This window comes from Arachis hypogaea, chromosome 16 (assembly GCF_003086295.3).
Source record: "Arachis hypogaea cultivar Tifrunner chromosome 16, arahy.Tifrunner.gnm2.J5K5, whole genome shotgun sequence".
NCBI lineage: Eukaryota > Viridiplantae > Streptophyta > Magnoliopsida > Fabales > Fabaceae > Arachis > Arachis hypogaea.
Window position 1 is genome coordinate 142,621,311 of NC_092051.1, and position 17,025 is coordinate 142,638,335.

Below are 17,025 nucleotides of genomic sequence, written 5' to 3' on the forward strand. Positions count from 1 at the left end.
TCAAAGAGGTATGGCCTTGTACATTGAAAGTGATGAATCGCTTGGTATATGCTGGATGGATGTTACAGTAATCTATTAATATTAAAAAGGATTTACTTAATATATGCGTTTAGAATTTAAGTTTAGTTTATAATTAGCATAATCATTCCAACCAAATCAGAAATTAATCCAATCAAGTATTAATAGGTTATTTGTTTAATCGTTGAATAATTAATTGAACCGTTAATTTTTTTTTTGTGATTAAATAGAAAAGAAAGAAAAAAAGAGACAAAACCAAATTAATTGGCTAGGGTCATATCTAAATCTATTAGATGTTGAAACTCACTCCATGGTTGGCTCCAATTCGAGTGAATGTCCGCGACAGAAGCAGCTGCTTTAGCCATACAATCTGCAACACTATTTGCAGTCCTCTAAATTAAAAGAATAGAGACTCTCCAATTCCAATTCATAACCTCCTGTATATGCTTTGCCAAATCCCATTCCGGAATATCCTTACCAAGCATTCTTTGGTTTACCAAGAAAAGAGCTTCTAAACAGTCTGTTTCACAAATAACCTCACGAAATCCACTCTCCCAAGCAAGAAGTAAGCCTCTCCAAATTGCATACAATTCAGCAAAAAGAGACACTGCACACTTCGACTTTCCCAGTGCAACCTTTCAACCAACATCCATCAGGATTGCGAATGATACAACCAAAACCAGCATAGCCAGAAGGAGGAAACCAACTAGCATCACAATTCAATTTAACAGAATAAACTGGAGGTGGAACCCAATGCAAACAAAGTGAAGGAGGAGACAGAGATTGATGCATAGCAAAAATAGTATGAAACTCCCATACTGAACTACGAATCAAACTCACCACTTTACTAGCACTCCATGAATCATCTATATTAAATAAGTCATGATTCCTGCTTCTCCAAATCCACCAGATGGTCGAAAAGAAAAGAAAAATATTTTCACTCCTTGCACCTCTATAGAGCCAATCATGTAAATTCGAGTTATCTGAATACAGGCCTAAAAGGTTCCAGACCTCCTTGGCACTAGGGCACTCCCGAAGACAATGAAGAATTGATTCAGAACCATTCTGACATCGATGACAGGTGCTAGATAAAGCTAAACCACGACCCAAACGAAACTCTGCCGTAGGAATAGCATTATGAAGACTGAGCCAAATCAAGAACTTGTACTTCTCAGGAATATGCAGTCGCCATACCCACAACCAATTATCATGCTCATTCCAGTCAAACTTTCTTTTGGCTAGCCAACTGTACCCACTCCTAGCTGAGTAAAGTCTAGAAGATGCCACACCCCACAACCAACCCGAACTCTCTCCAGCATTCAAATCCGGATTATAAGCATTCAAATGCTGTTTGACATCTTCTGGAATGATAGAGAAAATATCATGGAGATTCCATTGACCATCTTTCCAAACGTCTCTAATAGTTAAATCAGAGTCAGATATATGTACAAAAGGGACATCTTGAGCAATTGGACCCTCAATACTCCAATTGTCAAACCAAAAAGATTGATCAAGTGACCCAACGCACCAAGAGAAAGCATCCTTAAGAGCACCAAAAGCCTTTGAGATACTCTTCCAAACATGAGAAGCATTGCAAGGGACAGGGCCATCTAAAACTCCCTCATTCCTCATATACTTTGCCCTCAATAGAGCAACCCAAGGCTTGTCCTGACAATGAAAAAGTTGCCACACCAATTTACCAAGTAAAGATATATTAACACACGCAGGATCTCTAACACCCAGGCCACCAAATTTTTTTGGAGTGATCACGGTCCTCCAATTAACAAGAGAAAGACCTTTACCATCAACTTGACCCTTCCAAAGGAACTGTCTCATCATAGAAGATAATTTATCGCAAACCCAATTTGGAAAAAAAGATACCTGCATATGATAGACAGGAATGGATGCTGCAACAGAATTGATCAGGCAAAGTCTCCCTGCTTTATTTAGAAGCCTTCCTTTCCAATTAGCTAATCTTCCCCTCACATTTTCAATCACCGAATGAAAAGAAGCCCTACTGGTACGGGAATGATTAAGGTTAACTCCAAGATATCTTCCTAAGTCCAAAGCAAAACGTATTGAAGAAACACTAGTAAAAATATCTCTTCTACGAGCAGTCACATTTTTAGAACAAAAAGCTTTAGACTTTTCAAGATTCACTTTCATGCCAGATGCCTTGCAAAAAATGTTAAGAGAATGCATGACCATTTGGACCTGACTCTTTGTAGCCTGACAGAAGAGTAAGAGATCATCTGCAAACATCAAATGAGAAAATTTTGGGCCACCCCTAGTGACAGAAACTGGTTTCCACACACCCTAGACCACCTTATGAGATATATAGCAAGCAAGTCTTTCCATACAAAGCACAAATAAGTAAGGAGACATTGGATCGCCCTGTCTAAGCCCCCTTCTAGGAGCAAAACTATCCAATCTATTCCCATTCCACATAATAGAAAGAGATGATGCACGGACACAAGTCATAATCAAATTAACAGTGATGATAGGAAAACCAAAAGCAATGAGAGTACTCTCCAAAAACCTCCAATCCACACTATCATAAGCTTTTTCAAGATCAATTTTAAAAGCAAGAGTACCTTTCTTGGATTTTGTGTGCTTCATGAAATTCAGAATTTCTTGGGCTACAATAATATTATCAGGAGCACCACGACCCGGAATAAACCCTCCTTGTAAAGGACTAACAATATCTGGAAGAAAAGGCCGAAGTCGGTTAGTCAATACTTTTGTGATAATTTTATAAACAACATTACACAAGCTAATAGGCCTGAAATCCTTCATAAAGGTAGGGTTATCAATTTTAGGAATAAGCACAATCAGAGTTTCCATGATGCTAGGATTTAAGAACTCTCCCAAAAAAGCGCTCCGGACAATATTCCAAATCTCAGTGCCTACTATCTCCCAATATTCTTTAAAAAAATAAGCTTGAAAGCCATCTGGACCAGGAGCCTTAAAAGGGCTCATACTGAATACTGCTGACTTGACTTCCGCAAAAGAGACAGGGTCAATTAACCTAGCACAAGCCTCAGTACTTAGAGTGGGCATCGGAACATCCCCTAAACAATCAACCTCAACCTCTTCCGTTGTACCAAAGAGATTCTTGTAAAAAGAGAGAGCTTCTTCCTGGAGAATATCTGGATCAGTAGACCAAGACCCATCTCTAACATATAATCCATGTACTCTATTATGGTTTCTACGTACCAAAGTCTGAAGATGAAAGAATTTAGTGTTTCTATCCCCATACTTGACCCACTGCTCTCTAGATTTCTGGTACCAAAAAAGTTCCTCTTGCAACAAAAGCCTATTGTAATCTTCCCTCAGTTCAGCTTCTTTAATTCTCAGAGATAACACATCGGTAACCTCCAAACGCCGTTGAATCTGATCAATCTGATATTCCAGCTTATTTTTTCGCACAAAAATATTTCCAAAAATCTTTGAGTTGAAGTCCAAAGAAGCATGTTGAACCATCTTAAGCCTTTCGGTAACACCTCCAAACTCTTGATTCCAAGCCTTACTAATAACATGTTTATAAGAAGGATGTGTTGCCCACGCAGCTTGGAACCTAAAAGGACGTGAACCTTTCACTCTGGGGCTACCATGACAACGAACTAAAATAGGACAATGATCAGAATGAAGCCTACTAAGAATTTCAGAATAACCCTCAGGAAACATTATCATCCACGCCTCATTAACTATAGCTCTATCCAACCTTTTAGCCAAGTCCCTGCCAGCCTGAACTGCTCTATACCAAGTATATCTCCTACCAGTCACTTTAAGATCAAAGAGCTCACAGTCATCTAGAGTAGTAGCTAATAGACTAGCTCTGTGAGAAGAAAAATAAGCACCTGTACTCTCATCTGGTGCCACAATCTCATTAAAATCACCAACGGCCATCCATGGTCTATTATGGCCTGAATTAATAGAACGCAAATGATCCCAAAGCATACATCTTTTTTCGAATTGAGGACTCCCATATACTGCACTACAAAGCCAAACTAAGTTACCCACACTCACTTTTACTGTGATACATTGGTCAATTTGATCAATAACCACACAAGAAGCATTAGCAATAGAAGATAGAAACCAAATTCCACCCCTGTGTCCTACTGCTTCCTCAATACCAACACAATGAAAACCTAACTTATCCCAAAAATTCTTCAAATTATTAAACATGGTATGAGTCTCAAAGAGAAAGAAGAAAGATGGTTTATATATTCTCACCAAATTTTTGCAATGCACACGGGCCATCTTGTTAGACGCACCCCTCACATTCCAGGCTATGATATTGAAACTATCCATAAAAACAGCAAAAAGAGAGCTCCAATAACAAACTCGAGACTCAACATGATGTCCCTGTCTTCGTCGATCCTGCCTTTAATGGACTCTCAAGTTGCAGCCCAATTTTCTCCGTCAAAACTTGCACCATACCCGCCGTCGATGCTCCATCCTTATCTACTGGTGAATTCTGCAAAGAGTTTGGGCGAGGACGCTTTCGCACAGTGCCATTTGTTGTCTCACCTTGCTGCTGATGATGAACATTGTGCCGGGTCCCCGAAGAAGCCACACTAACCGGTTTTCCAATATTGATGCCCCTGCTTAAATTTACTTTGGATCCAGTTGCATGTGTTGTACGTTGGTGATTAGGCCTTGTCCAAGTATTGGTAGCCTTGTTAGGAGTCTTCTTTACTTTTGGTTGGACCTGATGGGTGCTAAGAGAAGGCTTTTGACCCATTTTATACTTTCCTTTCCTAATCACTTGAGTCCAACCTTCCAAATCCTCATGTTGTGCATGGTCTACATGAACAGCATGCAAATCACTCTCCACCAAATCCGGGACAGTAACATTTACAGTCTCATCTCCAAGATTCTTGCCAAAATGAAAACTTGCCTTTTCCACATGTACTGGATTTTTTGAATTTGAGCTTTCTGGCTGCTTTGCTACATCGCTGATCACCTTGGCATTAGTTCCTCCTCCTGCATTGCTGTCAGTCTTGCACACCTTCATATCATGACCAAACTTGAGACAGGAGCCACAAATAAGGTGAAGACTTTCATATTCAACCTCATATTCAACACCTTCAACAAGAATCTTCTTAGTCAATGGCAATCCTAAATCTATCTGAACACAGGCTCGAGCATATCGTCCTCTTTCAGCTAATTTTGTTGCCAAATCAACCTTAACGGGAATGCCAACTGTAGCCGCAACACGGAGCATTGCATCTTCTTGGTAGCACCAAATTGGTAATCCGGAAATTCTAATCCACACTAAAGTTGCTCCAAAACAGTTTTCACTTGATCTAAACTCTTGATCCCAAGGCTTCACAGCCACATAATTTCCCTCGATCATCCACGGACCTCCTAAGAGAACCTTTTCTCGCTCCTCAGCTACATCAAACTTCACAAGAAAGTAGTCAAATCCCACGTCCAATAAATCAAAACCTCCCTTAATCCTCCATACCGTTCGGAGTTTATGAGACAATGCAGTGTAGCTATAATGTTTACCTAGCACCTTAATCACTATAGCATCCTTATAAGGTTCTGCCAAGCAATTCTTAGCTTCTTGGGTAAACGTGACACTCGGTGGCAAGAGATCTCCTTGCTTCCCAGAAACTACCGCAATGTTATCTCCCGATAGAGTTTCAACAAGTGAAAAAGCTTTAGCAATCTTGGAACCCACAACTTTGTCCCTGAAAGAAACCTTCAAAGGCTTAGAAACCCCTCCCGAAATATGATCCTCCTTTTCCCCTGATGCAATCCCTCCCCCGCTCTCCCCCTTATCTCTTCCGCCGACATTACCGGCTGCCTCACCGTGTTTCACCCTCAAAGTCTCATTCAACCGTTAATTTGAACCGTTAATTTGATTATAATTTAATAATTATATGAATTTTTTATAATAAATAATTTTTTATTTTTAACCGTTGTTTTTAGATTTCAATAATTTTTTTAATTATTTTATTTTTAATTGTTATTTTTAACCATTGCTAACTCGATTCAGCTGTTTGAGAATAAATTTGAGACATGTCTTTATATCTGTTAGTTGCCTTAGTAGCTAAACTAAAAAATTTGGGCAGATACAACTAGAAGTCTGTCGCGCTTTCATAGTTATATTGATGTATGTGTCGTGTTATTAATAAGAACATTATTAAGTTGGCTGATTTATTATAGCTACTTTAGTCATAGATTTTTTTGGCGTTTTTCAAGTTTCAAACTTAATAGGTTTGATACATTTCATTAGTTGTTGGTTTTGAGATACTTATGTTTCTTATGTCGATTAATGATCATTCAGTTACTTTACTATTATTAAACTAAGAATAAATGACTATATGTACCCATGAAAGATGAAAACGCTGACAATTGTATCCATAGCAGATCGAAACTAACTTTGAAGATGCGGTCTGTGTGACAGAAATACCTAACCTTGGTTTGACACTAGCTTCGTTCCTATACGAACCTACGTGGCACTCGACCCCCCCCCCCAAACCCCTATCTATGTGGATTAAACCTTTTTTTTTTGCTAACTGTTTGGTTTTTGAGGAACATTGCGCGGGAGAGGAAAGTGTGCCCTAGCAGAGATTGTAGGTCGCGATCGCTTGCTTTCCCAGTTGGAGAAGTCTTGTGAAACACTCCCAAGCGAACAAGGTGAATCCTGGGGTTTCGTCATCGTCATCCCCAAGTCGGAGAAGACAGTACGAAGCTAATACGTAACCCAGGGGTCTCTTCGTGGACGGCGCAGAGGTTACTACCTTTGCTGCACAGCGAACAGAGGTATCTCATAGCCATTGTTGATTAATTTCATGTCATTCCCATTAGTTAGACATATTCTTGTACCTAATCAAATCCTGTAATTGCTGAGAATTGCTAGAAAAGTTGGTTTAGGGTTTGTGTTACCTGTGGTTAGATACAATCTTTTCTTAGCTTGTGTTAGTTATTTTCACTTCCAGGAATGGCCACCATCCATATAATATTGTGTATCAATCATAGAGGACGGTTTGAGAGAGGGCCTGGTGGGTTAATTAGTTTTACTGGTGGTGAAGTCACAGAAATCAATAGGGTGAACGTTGATACACTGAACGTTTTTTTCATATCTGATTTGTTGAAGGACATTGAATATACGTCCGAATCTAATTTTTACTGGCAAGAACCTGGGAAGGAGCTTGATGATGGGTTGAGGGACCTAAGGGTTGATATGGACGTAGTTAGAATGTATGAGGCAGCCGTGAAGAATGGTAACAAAATAAATATTTATACAGAGCATCCGGTGGACCAGCCTGTGTTAGTTGAGGAGAACAATCTGACTCCGTCAAAGAGGAGAATAAAGACATGTGCCAAAAGGGTTCCAACACCAAATAAGAGTCCAAAGAGAAGATTGCTAGTAGTGGAAGATCATGACGATGCTAAAATTGTAGGTAATGTGCAAGTTAGGAAGGAGGACCAAATAAGGGGTGAGGCCCAGGATAGGGAGGAGGTCCATGAAGAAAATAAACAGGCTGAAGTTGAGGCCCAAAAAGAGGATAGTCTCAGTATGCCCCAGGAGACAGCAGATCCACCACTAGCATCATCCCATGAAGCAGGACAGGTTTCTCAGCCTCCTCCAACACCTGTCCTACCAGATCAGCCACCATCAAGTCAGTCCCAACCTTCCCAGCCACCATTTGAAGAAGATCAGTTTCCACTACACAATGATGGTTCAGATCCAGCCCCGCAGTCTCAAGCCAATGTTTCTAAACCTGTTGCACCTAAACAACTTACTCAATACACCCCACAGCCATGTAGGAATCCACTTTCACAATCGATCCATGATTTAGGACGATCCTCTGATTCCAATAGGACCCCCAAAATAATCAAAGCAATCCTTCAGATGAGGTTGATGGATGGCCAAAGGTGAACAAGAGGAGATCAACAAGGAGGCCTCCCCCTACAGGGCAATCCTTCATCCCGAACCCTGATCCGGACAAGCCGCCAACCTTTTATGTGCCAGTTGAGGATGATATTTTTCTGATTAAAACCCTGGACATCATTGCTATTCGTCAGAGGACTTGCATAGCATAGCAAGTGACGATGATACTAAGACTCCAGTTTTTCCTCAGAGCAATGCTGATGCCCCGGTTAGCCAAGTGTGGTTGGAATTGGGGATGGAGTTTGAGACTCTCAACCAGTTCAGGAAGGCTATCCGAAAGTTTAATATCCACATTGGCAGGAGCATATTCTTTGCTCGTTGTGATTCAACAAGGTCAAAGGCTATATGCTACGATGAGGATTGTCCTTGGCAAATCTACTGTGCTAAGAGAACATTTCTCGCAAGTTATTAGGTAAAGACATTTGTAAATGAACACACTTGCAGCAGAGATAATCACTGTAAGTCAGCAGATGGAAAATGGGTAATAGATGAGCTAGAGGAGAGGATTAGAGTTCAACCAAACTTGACAGTGAGGGAGGCTGACCAATACTTCAGAGCTGAGTATGATGTACTCATCAATGAGAAGAAAATTTACAGATCTATGAAGAAGGCGAAGGAGAGGATTGAGGGTTCTGAGATTGCACAGTATGCAAGACTTCGTGATTATGGTAATGAAATACTAAAGACTAACCCTGGCTCGACGGTAAGGATACACACGAACCCTATGCCTGATTCGAATCCTCTGTTTCTGAGGATCTATGTATGCTTTGATGCGTGCAAGAAGGGATTTGTGGGTGGTTGTAGACCTTTAATAGGGTTAGATGAGACCTTTCTTAGAGGGTACTATGGGGGGCAGTTATTGACAGCAATAGGACAGGATGCAAATAATCATATCTATCCTATTGCCTATGCAATAGTGGAGTCAGAAAACAAAAAAAAGTTGGAAGTGGTTTCTAGAGATACTTCAGGAGGACGTGGGAGATTTTCAGGCGAACATGTTTAACTTTATGTCAGATATGCAGAAGGTACCTTTTTTTATTAATGTAGTGCAATAAAATCTGGTGTATTTTGAAGAGAGTCTTCTTCTATATCATTATGCTTGTTTAGTATAGTTGATGTATACAATTGATGTATATTGATGTGGCCAAATGTAAGTTTAATTGTGAACATATGTTAATTGCTGATAGGAGACTTTAGAAAATGTTCATGAATTCTGGTATGTTAATTGCTGAAATGATACTTTAGAAAATGTTCATGAATTCTGCTATGTTAACTGCTGATAGGAGACTTTAGAAAATGTTATTGATTGTTGATATTTTGATTGCTGATAGGAGATTTTAGAAAATGTTCCCTCGTGCTGACATGTTGATTGCTGATAGGATACTTTAGAAATGGTTCATGAATTCTGCTATGTTAATTGCTGATAGGAGACTTTAGAAAATGTTCTTGACTGATGATATGTTGATTGCTGATAGGAGATTCTAGAAAATGTTCCTGGTTGCTGAAAGTGTTAATTATTTTATACCCAGCTACGTTCACCCTGTTTCTAAATTAGTGTTGTTATGACATTGATTTTGATGTATGCCTGCAGGGGTTAATACCTGCTGTGCAGGAGATGTACCCGAATGCAAACCACAGGTTTTGTACCATGCATATATGGCAAAATTTGGAGTGACTTAGAGTTGAAAATGTGTTTGTGGTCATGTGCTAAGTCAACCACAACACAGGACTTCAATGCTGCCATGGATAGGCTAAAGAAGATCAATGTTGGGGCATGGGAATACTTGGATAAGATCAGTCCAAAATAATGGAGCAGAGCACATTTTAGTGAATATCCGAAAGCAGACAACTACACAAACAACAACTGCGAGGTGTTTAATGCCAAGGTGAAGAAGATGAGAGGCAAACCAATAATTACAATGTTAGAGGAGGTGAGGTGTTATGTAATGAGGATTATGGCTAGGAATAAGAAGGCCTTGGTTGGGTATAGTGGAAGATTAACCCCAACCCAGCAGAGCAGGTTAGAAAGGGAGAAGAGAGAGAGCAACAAATGGAGGCTTCTACCAACCGGAGATGATGCGGGCAATGTTTATGAAGTCCAATGTCTCCCCGTGAAGGTGAGTGTGGATTTGGGCAAGGCTACGTGCAGTTGTAGGCTATGGCAACTAACTGAACTACCGTGTAGACATGCATGTGCTGCGTTAGCTTACCAGAACAGGCAACCCGAAGAGTATGCCCATAACTGGCTGACCATGGGTGCATATAATGTGGCCTATCAGTGTTCTATGCGTCCAGTTCCAAGCCAGGAGTTCTCGGAGCACCTAGACACCCTACCCATTCTGCCACCACGGTACAGAAAACCAATAGGGAGACCTTCAACCAAGAGAGATAAGAGAAACGATGCCCCTGCTGATAAGAATGACCCTCACCACACAAAGAGGAGGATTGGGACTATTGTGTGCAAATACTGCCTCCAGGTATGCGTGTCCATAACTGTTGTTTATTGATATCAGTTCCGAATGTAATAATTATCTAATTATGATATATGCGCAACTTACATTAAGTATTCTTTGCTTTAGGCTGGTCATGATAAAAGGAGTTGTAAAAAGAGAAAAGAGGCAATGGGTGAAGGGAGTGCTGCTTCACAAGTGCCTGAAGGGGTTTCTAATGAAGACATGCTGGAAGAAATGTTCTGGGAGGACACATTAGAGGCTGCAGATGCTGAAGCAGCAGCCACTGAGGACAGAAACGATTCTGCAACACCACACCATGCTCAAGTAAGTGCATTACATTAGTTAGAATTCGTTAGTTTGCTGCAACAATCACTTATTGAGCTAAGATCGGTTTGTTTTCTGGATTTTGGCACACCACAGGGAATGCCGCCACCAACAACCACACAACAACAACCTCCAACCAACAATGCAATAACCAGGAAACAGGTTAAAAGGAGAAGTGTTAAGCGACCACCTCCCACTGAAAAAATATAGCAAACACCTGCCCCATCTGCCAATAAACCATCTACCACCCCATCTACACACAACTCTGAAACTACACCACATCCACTGCAAGGTGCTAGTGCAGGGACATCCACACAGTTTGTGCAATTCATGTCAACACCGGGAGTGACTACGGGTGCTACAAGCCGAGGAATAGCTGCTAGGGGTAGACTTCAAAGCAGGGGACGTCAAAAGAAAGATGCTTTCAACGGATCAAAAATCGGTGTCTCAAGTGGGAGCAGTAACTCAACTCCAGTTTGATAGAAAGTCATGGGTTTGGAGACCCAATCAAGACAGGAATTTGAATCTTGATTAATGTTATGTTTTCGTTTTTTTAATGTACTCGACTTTGATCATGAAACTCATGCTGGCATTTGGTTGTTTTGTTATATTAAAGAGCAACTCAAGACTCTTGTATTGTGTAATCCTCATGGTCTGGTTTAGGATCAGTTAGTTAAACTTTATTTGAGGGTGTGTTTTTTGAGCAACCAAACTTGCCTTCTTTGGCTTATGTCATAACTACCATTTTTTGAGAATCAGAATTCACTATTTAGAATGCTTATTTTATCAGTCTTTTAACAGCACCTTCTTTTGATTTTGGAAGAAACCTTGGAATGGACACCGAAAGCATATTGTTGTTATGTTTCTTGTTCTAGTTATACTTGCTTCCTTAGGAGGAATAGACAGAGTCAGGTGAATTTACATTGGCATTGGCTCAAGATAAAATTTACCTAAATTTACATGTTTGCATCAACTACAAACTAAACAAAACGCTACCAGAGATCAAAGATTTCGTGCCTATGTTAATGCATCAGAATTAATAAAAACCAGATCAAAGTTACCATCACTTAAGCATCATGTCATACCAAAGTTCCCAACTCATACACATGTTACAATTTCATCACCAAATACAACTCACAAAATAAATAGAAGGCAACCCCCAACGCAATGGTTGAAAGCAACAGTTTCATTCCCCTAAGTTCACCCCTGACTTCACCCTTGAATTTTTCTAACTTCCTAGCCATCATTGAGGATGCTTGCTGATTTTCCACACCTTTCGTGACAGTCAGACCATCTTCATGCCTTGAATAAGACTGATTGGAATTTCTTTTTGCTAAAGCTCTTGCTAGGCCCTCCCATCCTTCTTCAATTTTATCCACCCACACAAAGTATTTGCAATCTCTTGTCTGAAAAAAAAAAATCAAAGTGTGAACAACAATGTCAAAAATAGATTTCTAACCTGAACAACAACACCGCGTGTACATTACCGCCCACCCAGGACATTTAATGAACCATCTATTAGGGTTTGTCATGGTGCCAGACTTTATCAACACAACATCCCTCCCACACAAGCATTTGTCGTCGAGCATCTTTTCCTTCATCCTCTTCGAACTCGATGAACTGCTGCGACTTCCATCAGTTGCAGGAGAGTTAAATCTTCGCAAAGACATGCCAGGGCTCGCGAAAAAATTCCTTCTCTCCTTAGGTGCACTTGACACTGGATGAGGTTGAACTCGATTACATTTATTGGGGTGTGGTTCGAATTGGGGAAGATGACTCCCTAGGGTTTCCACTTCATGGGTTAATCCTTATAGCAATATTCAAATCCACGTAGATAGGGGTTTGGGGGGGGGGGGTTCGAGTGCCACGTAGGTTCGTATAGGAACGAAGCTAGTGTCAAACCAAGGCTGGGTATTTCTGTCACACGGACTGCATCTTTAATGGGTACAAAGTTAGTTTCGGTCTGCTATGGGTACAATTGTCAGCGTTTTCATCTTTCATGGGTACATATGGTCATTTATTCATTAAACTAATGTATTGGATGACAGGTGGTCAGAATATCAGTTAACATTGAGCGAGAAAAGGGCCTAAAATGGCACATTGTAAATTGAGAATAAACTTAATGCAAGCGGGGGATATAAGTGTTAAAGTGGCTTAAGTAGAGAGTTTTTGCCTGAGATTTTTATTGTTAAGTTATGACCTTTAACACTATTTTCCTTTTACATTTCACATGGATGTCCTATAGCTCACTCGAAGTTGTTCAGGTAGTGCATTCCAAGATACTAGAGTCTCGACATACGATGTTATGGAGAGCAGTGATTGCATTAATATACTTTGTGGTTATAGAGTAGCATCAGGTGGATATGGTGCTACCACAGCTGGAGGAATACAATATCGACCTCGTGTAGCTCTAGACATGTATTTCTTAATGATGAAGAATGACAGGGGATGATCGTTGGTTTTCTAGCACCTTATAATCTTAACACCTCCATTGGGATATTAGAGTCCATTATGTTCTCCGGTTTGATGTTGTGCCAAACCCAGATCCATCACAGTTATACTTGAAGTGGTAATATGAGTATGGTAGAGGTTTTTGTCACTGGAGCTCTTCCTTGGTAACTCCAGAGCTATTTCGATTCTGACAGAGACTGCACAGAGAGAATAAAGGACATGCACCTCCCATGGATTAGGTACCTGATGTCTTAGACAGACGTCGTGTTGAACGGCAACTGCATTGGTACCCGAGTAAGTGATCGTGAATGGAGGTAGATCGAGGATAAAATTGCTGCAATGGAGGAAAGGGATCGACTCCCTTAGACAAAGTAGGGGTTGTGGTGGGCGTGGAGGTGGTGGCCATAAAGAGAATGTGTATTTTGTTGGAGGCTCGATTTACATGTAGAAACCTTAAATCTAACTTAATAGCTTTGATTTATATAGAGTAAAGTCTAAAATGAACATGCATGTAAGCTTTTTGATTCTAAGACATTCATGTAATATTGTATTTTGGGTTAACTACAAAAAATGCGCTCGAATTATTTAAACGCGGACAAAAATATGCCCAAATTTTATTATTGACAAAAATACCTTCAAATAATTTAAAAATACAATAACAATATCTAACAGTAAATATATATTTTAAAAAAATACCTTCAAATTGGTAATTATAACAATGCCTTCAAATTGAATTTCGATGCAATTTTTTGCAAGAATGATTATAAAAATAAGATATTATTATACATAAAAATTGGTAATTTTTTGTTAAGTATATATTTTTTTATAATTTTTTTATTAACAACCAATAATACTTTTAAAAAATTACAAAACAATATATACTTAACAAAAAATCATCAAATTTTAAGAATAATAATATTTCATTTTTCTAATCATACTTGCAAAAAATTACATCAAAATTCAATCTCTAATGTATTTTTTGTGAAATACATATTTAATGTTAGTTTTTTTGCAAGATTATCTAACATTAAATATGTATTTCTCAAAAAATATATTAGAGATTGAATTTTGATACAATTTTTACAAGCATGATTGAAAAATAAGATATTATTATCTTTAAAATTTGGTAATTTTTCGTTGAGTATATATTTTTTTTTGTAATTTTTTTGTTGACAACTAATAATACCTTTAAAAAATCACAAAAAAAATATACCTAGAAAAAATTACCAAATTTTAAGAATAATAATATCTCATTTTTTTAATTATGCTTGTAAAAAATCACATCAAAATTCAATCTTTAATGCATTTTTGAAAATATATATTTACTTTTGGGTATTATATTGTGTTTTTAAATTATTTAAAGGCATTTTTGTCAACATGAATCATCTGAATAATTCGGAGACGTTTTTGGTAGTTAATCCTTGTATTTTATTCTATTTGATTAGGTGAATTACTCATATATATATATATATATATATATTTTTTTGGTTTCCCACGGTATCCCCCAACCCGGCAGGTCAAGGACTAATCCGTCGCGGTACTGAGCTCCATTTAAGGGTTTGCCGCTGGCCAATGGGTTGCTGCATGCACAAGGCGGGATTCGAACCCCCGACACTTGCTTAAGCGGACTAGTGAGCTAACCACTAGACCAACCCAACTTGGTTTACTCATATATATATATACTGACTCAATAAATAAAAGTCAGGCCCAATAAAGACAAAAAGTCCACCCAAAAAAATGGCCTTTACTAAATACGTGCTTATCTATATATAATTGTCTTTCCAAATTTTTTGTACTATCTCTATCTTTCTAAAAGATTGATAAGGAAAACGGTTATCTATTATGAAAGATGGAATTACTCCAACAAAAATAATTATCAACTCTCTACTATAAATACACTTATATTCTATAGATATAATACTAAAAAACCTACTTAAAATCGTTGCTAATTAACGTTCAAGCTCAAATTAACGTTTCAACCCATGATATATTTGAGGTCAATAACTATTTTAATAATTAACGGATAAACAACTTGGTATAATGGTATTAAGTTATGGCAATCAAATTTGAATAGTGAATAAACTAAGTCTTATAATAATAATAACAGCTACAACAATAAAAATCAACATAACATCTACACGAGAATTTATATCAATCCTTGGAGGCTTGGACCCAAATAAATGCATTTTTTTGACAACCTGATCTAGCTGGGCCAATATTCCTAAAAATTTAATAACACTGTTAATATCAAAGGGAGAAACAAGCCATCTTCAGCCATTTCGACCAAATCCTATTCTTATGATGTTTAGCAACAAGGAAGACAATTTCTTTAATCCATTTAGACCAAGTCCTATTCTTATGATGTTTCCTTGTCAGTTTCACTCGAGTGGTTCAAGGTGTTTCCTTGTCAGTTTCACTCGAGTGGTTCAAGCCTTCAAGGTTCACCGTGGAGAGATAATAACATTTATTTCAGTTCTAATTTATTATAAACTAATTCTTTTGAATTGAATTAACTCCAACTTTTCAATTCAGTTCTATCACACTTCGTTTCCAAACACACTGTTGACCCTTCAAATTGTAAAAAAAAAAAATTAAAAATGTAAAATGTAATTTTTAATCTTTTATTATTCTCTTTTATATTTATTCTTAATTCCACTTATAAAATTATAAAAAATCACATTTTATTCTTTTAATTATTAAAAAAATTGAGAAACTATTTTCCCAATTTACTTTAGACTAAAATCCCTCCCTATTCTCTGCACCATTCTTTTAACATATTATAATTTATCAACAAATTTTAAAAATACAAACCATTAACTGCCATTACTTAATTTAATTTTTCAAACCATAGCAGAGAAACCTAAGTTGCGTGGACAACAAAATTAATACAAAATCAATCAAGAAAAAAAAAAGGGGGAAAACCACGGAAAAAAAAATAACTAATAAATAATTAAATAATATACTTGAGCTTACTAGACCAGCTTCAAAGAAAATCTCAGCAAGTCTGAAGAGCAAAAGGATTTAATTTTCGAGCAGTTTAACGCCCCTCTTGTCATTTAATCGTGTCAAGGAGGCTGCCTGAATTACTACTCGATAATTAAATATTTTCAATTATTTCTTAAAATTATCCAAATTAAAGCATGTATCAACCTTACACCAAAAGTGATACGCTAGATCGATTGAATAAACTTCGTAGGTATCGTGGGTGAAGAAGAGGCTGATTGGGATTTTTTATAGGGAGCTGCATTCATCTCTAAAGCACGAGATTATAGAAGCCAAAGAGCCAAACTCCAGCCCCATAAAAATCACTAAAAGAAGAAAAGAACAAATATCAAACATTAAACTAACAGAGAGAAACTCAACTGCGCCTGAGGAAAACCCTAACCTCTGTTGAAGAATTTAGGGATGCCATGGTATATATAGGAAGAGAAAGAAGATTCAAAAAGGTAGGGTTTCCGTGAAATTTTTTTTTGGTCTTAGCTCTTAGGTAGGGTTTGGATGACGACTGAACTGATGCGGCACTTACTCTAAAATGGGCTCATTTTGGCCCATTGGAAAAGCTGTACAACTGTATTCCAAAATTATAAAAGAAAGGGGCCGAAAAGGCCCAACCAACCACACGCACATGGCGAGGTGCAAGTTGAAAAGAAATGACGAACTTGAGTGATCAGTTCATTCGTCCGTTTAAACAAATGTCGGGGTTCAAATCTAATTTTGTATATGCAGCAACCTATTCACCAGTAGTAAACTCTTAAATAGAGTTTAGATCCGTGACAAATTAGTTCTTAAACTGTTGGATTAGAAAATACCATACACAACTAAAAAAAAAGAAAAAGAAAAAGAAATAAAAACTCGATCAAAAGCAAT

At 38.1% G+C, this 17,025-nt stretch overlaps 1 protein-coding gene and 1 non-coding gene across 2 annotated transcripts; both read right to left on the reverse strand.

Annotated features, from left to right (window-relative positions):
- LOC140180294 (uncharacterized) lies at nucleotides 1–4,281 on the reverse strand. The gene is made up of 3 exons (XM_072220757.1): nucleotides 4,038–4,281; nucleotides 3,499–3,944; nucleotides 1–72 (listed from the first exon to the last, which is right to left on the reverse strand). Exons 1-3 carry the CDS (start codon nucleotides 4,279–4,281, stop codon nucleotides 1–3), a joined length of 762 nt encoding a protein of 253 aa, XP_072076858.1.
- Nucleotides 4,282–16,114: 11,833 nt separating this feature from the next.
- Nucleotides 16,115–16,238, reverse strand: LOC112762066 (small nucleolar RNA snoR77). Its single transcript, XR_003182424.1, has one exon. It is a non-coding gene; the product is annotated as a small nucleolar RNA snoR77 (small nucleolar RNA).
- Between the last annotated feature and the right edge of the window lie 787 nt (nucleotides 16,239–17,025).

Excerpts from the sequence above, each read along its gene's own strand:
- LOC140180294 (XM_072220757.1), bottom strand. The coding sequence starts at position 4,281 with ATGGCCCGTGTGCATTGCAAAAATTTGGTGAGAATATATAAACCATCT. Across the intron at positions 3,945-4,037 it reads CACAGTAAAAGTGAGTGTGG|GCCATAATAGACCATGGATG; the intron begins GTAACTTAGTTT and ends CTATTAATTCAG. Across the intron at positions 73-3,498 it reads TTACCGAAAGGCTTAAGATG|ATTACTGTAACATCCATCCA; the intron begins GTTCAACATGCT and ends TAATATTAATAG.